General features: G+C 33.9%; 2 protein-coding genes across 2 annotated transcripts in view; one reads left to right on the top strand and one right to left on the bottom strand.

Annotated features, from left to right (window-relative positions):
• LOC117114099 (tyrosine-protein kinase receptor Tie-2-like) overlaps positions 1–4,341 on the top strand; it is a 25,991-nt gene extending 21,650 nt beyond the window's left edge. Inside the window, exons 14-17 of the mRNA XM_033257643.1 lie at positions 836–1,065; positions 2,677–2,743; positions 3,538–3,628; positions 4,132–4,341. Coding sequence (XP_033113534.1) covers positions 836–1,065; positions 2,677–2,743; positions 3,538–3,628; positions 4,132–4,309 — 566 coding nt within the window. The 3' untranslated portion in view covers positions 4,310–4,341. The remainder of the gene's footprint in view (positions 1–835; positions 1,066–2,676; positions 2,744–3,537; positions 3,629–4,131) is intronic.
• A 210-nt stretch (positions 4,342–4,551) lies between these two features.
• LOC117114098 (protein rolling stone-like) overlaps positions 4,552–7,496 on the bottom strand; it is a 4,570-nt gene continuing 1,625 nt past the window's right edge. The window contains exons 2-3 of the mRNA XM_033257642.1: positions 6,109–6,412; positions 4,552–5,649 (exon numbers count right to left, since the gene is read on the bottom strand). Of these exons, the coding sequence (XP_033113533.1) occupies positions 4,991–5,649; positions 6,109–6,412 (963 nt within the window). The 3' untranslated portion in view covers positions 4,552–4,990. The remainder of the gene's footprint in view (positions 5,650–6,108; positions 6,413–7,496) is intronic.

The following is a 7,496-nucleotide window of genomic DNA, read 5'->3' as shown; positions in this document are numbered from 1 at the left end:
CTTGGTTATGCCTAGGTTAGAGGCCTGTGTCTACATAGGGCTCTATAATAGTACTAGGCCTAGTAGGCCTTAAGCCTAATATAGGAGGCTAGTAGTAGAAATAGTGAATTCAAATATGGGCCTGCACCGAGGTAATAGAACACCAGGGAGGTATTATTAGGGGGACCCACTATGACACTCAAAGTAGGGAGCCTCTTGGCAATTCTAAATACCTAGACCCTTCACCCCTAAGCCAGAGGCCCGGCTTTTTCCCACACATGATCGAGCCGAAAGATGTTCATCTAGGCCTAAACTAGGCAATATGCCGGGGGCCTTGGTCTATAGCCCTAGCTTGACTGAACTTTAATGTTTTTTAAAGCATTAGAGTTAATATAAGTCTAAAATTTTAGAGAAAGACGTACTATTTTGAATCAAAAAACCCTGTAAATGCGTGTGTTTACAGTCATAATTCGGATGAATTCCAAAATGGCGTATTTAGAAATTGGTTTAAAAATCTACGCTGGTTCCCGGCGTTTGAAGCTGTTCCAGTATAGTAATTAAACTGTTGTAATCTGGTTGTATATACAATATACAGGACGGCATAAGCCAGATTAGGATTATATAACCCTCGCATATTGCATTTTACAAGGACAGTCACCAGTCCTATATATATGAATATGATGACAGTAGAATAATGGGGTGTTCTAGATCAGGTTGGATTAAGAGGATTCCAAACTGGACAAATTACAAAATGTAGCTCCTTTTTCTCCCCCTTTTTGGTTGTTATATAAGAACTATGAAGCATTGCTTCGTTTGATTGTAATATATATTTTCTATCTAATTTATCCTTAACCAGAATCGGCACCACCAATAGTTTTCGTGTGCAGTGACTCGCTATTAAAACTTTACATTGGAACAAACAGTTTGGGAATTTTTGGTAACGTCACCCACTTTTCCATAAGATACGCGAGAAAAGAGCAAAATGCCAACAATGGGACATGGCAACTGGTGAAGCTAGGTTCAAAAAATGGTTCTGCCACTTGGATTGGAGACAATCTGAGAACAGATGAATCATACAACTTCCAGGTACGATCTTTAGATAACATTCCGCAAGCTCTTAGAATAACTTCTAGGCATTCCGACTTTTCTCTAAAGTCATTGGAGTACATTCTTTTTTCAAAACTAAAGCCGAAGGTTGTCTGATACTCAGATGCCATCTTAAATAACGTGATACTTTTATCAGCGAAGCCCCTTTATAAGGGTTAGGGATTTTGATTGTTTTTAGTCGTGAGAAAAGTCTCTTTTTTATTATTATTTCTTCATATCACATTTACAAGACGTACAGATATAATAAAAAAGAAAGGAAAGTATGTTATATGCATAGAAACTAAACGGTGAAGCTTAAACAAAGAACATTATTTGAAAAATAATAATATAACAATTTAAAGTAAATTAACAAATTTTGACCATTCTGCGTCGAAAAATTAATTGCTTTTCTTTCTGTAAAGCCACGTATCTTAAAACATTTAAATAATTTTTAAGGTACAAATTCAATGCTCTGATATTTGGAATCGTTTTGCCTACTCTGCATTTATAAATTAAGTATTTTGTAACAATAATAATAGTATTTACCGAAAATTTTTTTTCACAGAATAAAATGGACTCTAAATTGAAAGATATTTTTCTAAACGCTTTTGATAATTTCTGTTCAATGTTTGACCATATTGGTTGAACGTATTTAAGAATTAAGAACAAGTGAGGAATCGTTTCAGGTACGCTATGACAAAAAGTACATTTCACATCCCGAAATATTCCAATTTTACATAAAAATACATTTGTGGCAATTATTCTATGATTTATTCTGCATTGGAACCACTGTAGATGGTTTTGCCCTAAACATTTAAAAAGCATGGGCAGGGTATACATGCGTTGCAATTCCTCAATTGCCTTGTTTATCTCGATTTTTTCTTTCCATTTTATCATGCTTTTAGGAATAATTAATTAGAGGTTTTAATAAGTATATTGACATGAAATGGAATTATGGTGCGCATGATTTAGTTGATTGAGATACAAAATACTTGTGTTTTATTGCATTAATAAGACCTTGATACTGCAAAAAATTACATTTGCTATAATAGTGTTTCTTAAAATGTTCCCATATCATCAGGGCATTGTTATCTTAACTTAATAAATCTTTTATGTAAATTATACCCTTTTCATACCAACTCTTGTAAAACACTACTTTATCATGTATAGTTATATAACTATTTCCCCATAGACCTGTACTTCAGATACCGTACTGTTTACCGGATATTTTTTTTCTATTTAATTTGCACCACATTAAATTCCTGGTGTCACAGGAATTGCACCCAGGACCCTAGTATTAGTGGACAAGCACCTTAACCACTAAGCTATTCAACTCCACTGCACTGTATTCATTATTAAAAAAAACCTTTATTGCTTTAGGCATCCTGCTACATATTATAGATCGGTTTATAGAACAACATATAAAATAACGTACTCTATACGCACAGATCCAACCCTAGGCACTTTACAACTGACTCAAACGTAGTGGAGCTGTGGTTAACCTAGAAAAGCTTGTAGGTCGCAGCTAATATATACACTGTACAATATATATCTTTATAAGTATGTGTGTATTAGTATATACCTAATAACGATTTTATCTTTTGCATCAAGGTCAGAGCTGTAAACAGTCTAGGTGCGGGCCGGTGGAGTAAGACACTTTCTGCTATATCACGGAATGGTAAGCAAAATGTTCACTTACATAATCATATAATTAACAAAGTATATAATCATTTTTGAAAACAAAATAAAATATGATAATACATACTTGATCACACAGTCGATTTACAAGTACATTAAAAGAGATCTGCAATTTTAAATGTGGTGTTTACAACCAGCAGGTCAAGCATGCAGGACTAGAAAATTAGCAACATCCAACTTTTTCTAAAGATATGTCAATTAAATAAAAATGACTAAATTGATGCTGATTGTGTCATTGTTAATGCATTTGACGAAATAAATCTAGTTTTCTAACACTGAAGGTGTGTACCGAGTATATTATAGACGTAGATGTATCGACTTATGAAGATATTGATGGATCAATTGAGGGATAAATGATAGTAGGGAGGTTTCGCAAGCTTACGAAAACGAATACTGTTACGTCATTAAATGTTTAGTCAACCCGGCATCTCCTAACATGGCATATTCTTCACAACGTAGACCATCCCTGCCTTTAAAGTGAATCAGCGTGTACTTAAACCTAGTGAATTATACTGAAAGTGGTATTGTCTCTCTGTGTACTTAGCGATCCTCAGCGGCCGCCGAAGGTCTCCAAGGGCCTTATACGAATTGACTTGTTCATGATTAAAAAAGGACCATATTTTTTGCAAACCCCTTATAACTGTACTAACTCGCTATTATACCTCAACATGTTCCACTAGGCGCAGGTTGATCTGTTTAAATGTACCTTGAACAACTACGTACCATCTTATGTAACTATACTACTATAATGATGTATATCTTTTTTCTTGTAAGGTGGAAATGCGAACTTCATTGGTATCATATGTACTGCTCTTGTCCTTTTAATTTCGTTAGTTATCAACGCTATCTTTTTGATCATCTGCTGGTAAGTTTCACCTTACTTACAGTATCCTGTATTCTTTACACTGCGTATCATTTTTGTGTTTCTCTGGTTTCAATAATATTTTATAATAATTATAATATTAATATTTATAATTTGTGTATTTATTATTTTCATTTTGGTTATTATTTGGACATAATTCAAAACTTTTTATTTATATTCCTTTGAGTAAAATGCTCAGTTCTCACATATTTATGTATATTACTGTATATATAGTGAATGTATATATAGTGAATGTAATGTGTATTTAGTAAAGAAACAGTGCCTCATCAATTTTAACTTTCCCGAATCATTTATACTCTAAATTGTGCTTGAATAATTAAATTTAAAAAAATACTTTCCCTCTAACCTTACTCTACGTTAGCTATTGAGCCTAAATAGGCCTACCGGTATTATGCAGAAAGATAACAAACTTAAATGGTAACAATTACGAATTATTTGTTATTCTGGGTATTCCATTAAGTCAAAAAACATGGTTGTCGTTTCAGGATAACGCGACATGTTCCTAATGATACTGAAGGCCCCGAGCATAGCACAAGAACTGCTTCAGAAAAACACAAGTATAGACGTGCACAGAAAAAAGTAGAAAGAGAAGTGATCAATAGTAATGCCGCAGAAAGTATCTATGAAGAATTGGATAATCCAGACGTTAACTTTTATATGTAGTGGATCCTCGTTGAGGATCCACTTCATAATAAAAATATGGGCAGTGTATTTTTTTTATCCTTACATATAATAATTAAACAATATGCTTTGACGATCTCCCGTATTGCTGAAATGACAATGAGATAAATGTTCATTTTGGTTTATTTAAATAAATAAACAATAAACACTGATGAAAATTACTCTGTTCATGCGAAACGTAATACAGTAGTAATAAAATAATATCAGATAAATCTTAAATGCGATTTAATAGTTTTACTATATCGACTTTGTACTTTAATACATTTAATACATGATACTTACAATATAGGCTCTATGCCAAAATTGCTTAAAACTCTAGAAATGTAATTGATTAATTGTAGTACAGATATAAATACCTAGCGGTCCCCAGTTTTTAAGGACTTTTTCTTGTAAAGGGACCACTGTTAATAAAATAAAATACGGTAATCTAGGGAGACACTAATCACAAAAGTTTAAAAAACATATACATTGCGCCTCACATAGAATATTTTCCTCGCCAATTATTAATAGACGCATAATAATCGCAGTGGTCTACAAATCTATTTCAGAATTCACTGAAAATATTATAAGTACAGTATAGGAAAGCTTGCATTGTAGGTTAATAAAGATGAGTTACACTTCGATTATACTTGTGTACTGTAGATGAATAAATTGTCTACAATTTTATCTTCCACAATGTTCACATGTACCACCGCTACTTGGCCTGCTTACGTTGCTAACGGTTGCGTATGGTGATTCGAAAGCTAAGTTCTCATAAATTGGAACATTAACCTCCACCGATTCTGTATCGTCCAGACAAGCTATGGGATTTTCATTAGAAGTGAGCATACGCAAACAGTATATAATCCACATAAAACCCTGAGAAATCACAACGGCAGCGAAGAGACATACAATTGCAATGATTGCCGTCAAAAAGTCGTCATCGTAGTTGGCAAGATCGTAGATGTAAGTTTCGCCATTGTCATTAGTTCCGCCGGCCAACCAGTAAACAACATTGAAGAAAACGTACAAAAGCCCGAACCAACATGTAAAATGAAAGTGTACAAAGTGAACAGGCGTTGCCAACAGTAAAAGTTCAATCACACAAAGAACTGATGGAACGGCTGTTACGTGGATGATGTCTACATACTCAAATTCGTCTGATGGCTTATTATAAGAGTCTAAAACATACACCGAAATCCAATAGACTGCAGAAATTATGAATGAACTGTTACATGAAATGTTGAAGAGAAGCCACTGTGTTTTCTTGCTCGCCGGCGTCTTGTACTTCCTGCGTCTTTTTACAGTCATGCGCTGAAATGCATGAGGCTGGTTGAATATTCCTGTAAGGTGATGGTGAAACTATAATTAATTATAATATAAAGCAAAAGCAATAAAATCATAGGTGGATTCAATGGGGTGCCCAGCCGCCCCCACCCACGCAAAATCTCATATCCCCGACCATGGAGTCTGGACCTCAATCTGTATCTGTGCTTTCTAAACTCCTCTCTTTCTAATTCCTGGACCTACCACTGAAAATAGTATTTGTTTAGGTATTAAGAAAAATAAATTTGGTCAAAGTTTGAGCACTAAACACAATTAGGCATACTGCTAGATTTCTTGTTAAAACCACCATTATTCGATTGCCTGCCATCATCCTGGGCCACTAGGCCAATACACCTATCAATCAACATTGTTATAGCCTTAGGCCATGTTTCGGATATTTTTGAAATTTAAGTATTGAAAGACTTTAATTATCCTTTTTGAAACATTTAAGCAATTCCAACCATGTTCCAACTCACTCTCGTTGACCTGACGGCCAATGGTTCCCGGACCACTGACATTACTTCTAGTTGAGGCGTTGTGTCTGGTTTCATTTTCATCGGCTTCTTCTGTTTTAGACACTGAAAATCTGATACTGTTTAACATAGCTATGATGTTGTATACTGCGAATAATGTTATAGACCAATTGGAGACGTATACAAACAATCGTAGGCCAACGTTGTCCATTTGTCTTACTAGATACAAGACAAGATATCCAGTGTAATAGAAGGCGACAAATAGCCGGTACATGATGTAGACATATCGGTTGCAACAGGAGGGATGCTGCAAGAAAAAAACAACGCACTTTATAAATTTAAGAAAATATAGCCATAGTAAATTATAGCATAAATTATGCATATGGGATATAAACTTACCTTAATTATATTTGTAAAATATATTTTTATTTGAAATGTATGGATTAGTATATACGAAATAGGCAAGCGAACAGTGATAACGACTAATAATTATATAATATAGTAATGACTACTGTTATATAGGCCTAATTCTAATGGTAAAATAATAATGAGAATAACAATAATTGGAGAGCCGATATCCCGGAACAACGGGCCATATGGCATCATCACTATGCACTCTTCCAAAACAATAGTATATTGCTATTCATCATGAATAATATATGAACAGTAATAGAATTTACAAATGTATTGAATGTGCAAGCTTGTTATCGGTGGCATAAAATTTGAGCCATCCCGACCCTCGGTTATTTCCGGCTCTGTTTAGGAAACTCGGCCTGGACATTCACTATAACAATATGTATAGACGAGAATTCACTGACAGATTCACACGGTATACTATCTGTACCTTTGATCATTTATTTTGAAATTGGTGCCATAAAAATATTTGTATATAATTGTTATTATTATAAAAGTGTGAAGAATTTCTTGGGACTGGAGTTACTCCACCTAGACACATCACAATTTCAACTAAATGTGTTTGTCAATTAAATGCCATTTTTATTGTATCAGCTGTTGACTATTAAGACCCTTATATTTTGAGGACACAAGGTATGTAAACAATGTGGTAATTACATAAGTTATATGCGTACGTTATGCAGTATTTAGTTACAATATTTTTCATATTGTTTGTTTATTGAAAGTATTTAAATTAGTTGTCCAAGCTGACAATGCATCAAGCTTGCATCTTGTTCAGTATCTTGTGTAGGATCTTTGATCTTGCGAAACTAGGTTTGGAAACTAGTTTTCTGGAATGTGCTTTTACTATATATGTATTTATATATTATATGTATATATAAACTTTAAACGGTGGGGAAGAACAATCTACGTGTGTGAAAAAATCGATTGGTACCAGAGTTTCATTTGTACATGTGAATAATATAATATAGGTATAT

The sequence above is a fragment of the Anneissia japonica genome, unplaced genomic scaffold, assembly GCF_011630105.1.
Source record: "Anneissia japonica isolate Jap-2015-1 unplaced genomic scaffold, ASM1163010v1 scaffold288030_len866700_cov218, whole genome shotgun sequence".
NCBI lineage: Eukaryota > Metazoa > Echinodermata > Crinoidea > Comatulida > Comatulidae > Anneissia > Anneissia japonica.
The sequence above is the reverse complement of the archived record's forward strand: the minus strand, read 5'-3'. Positions and strand labels throughout refer to the sequence as shown.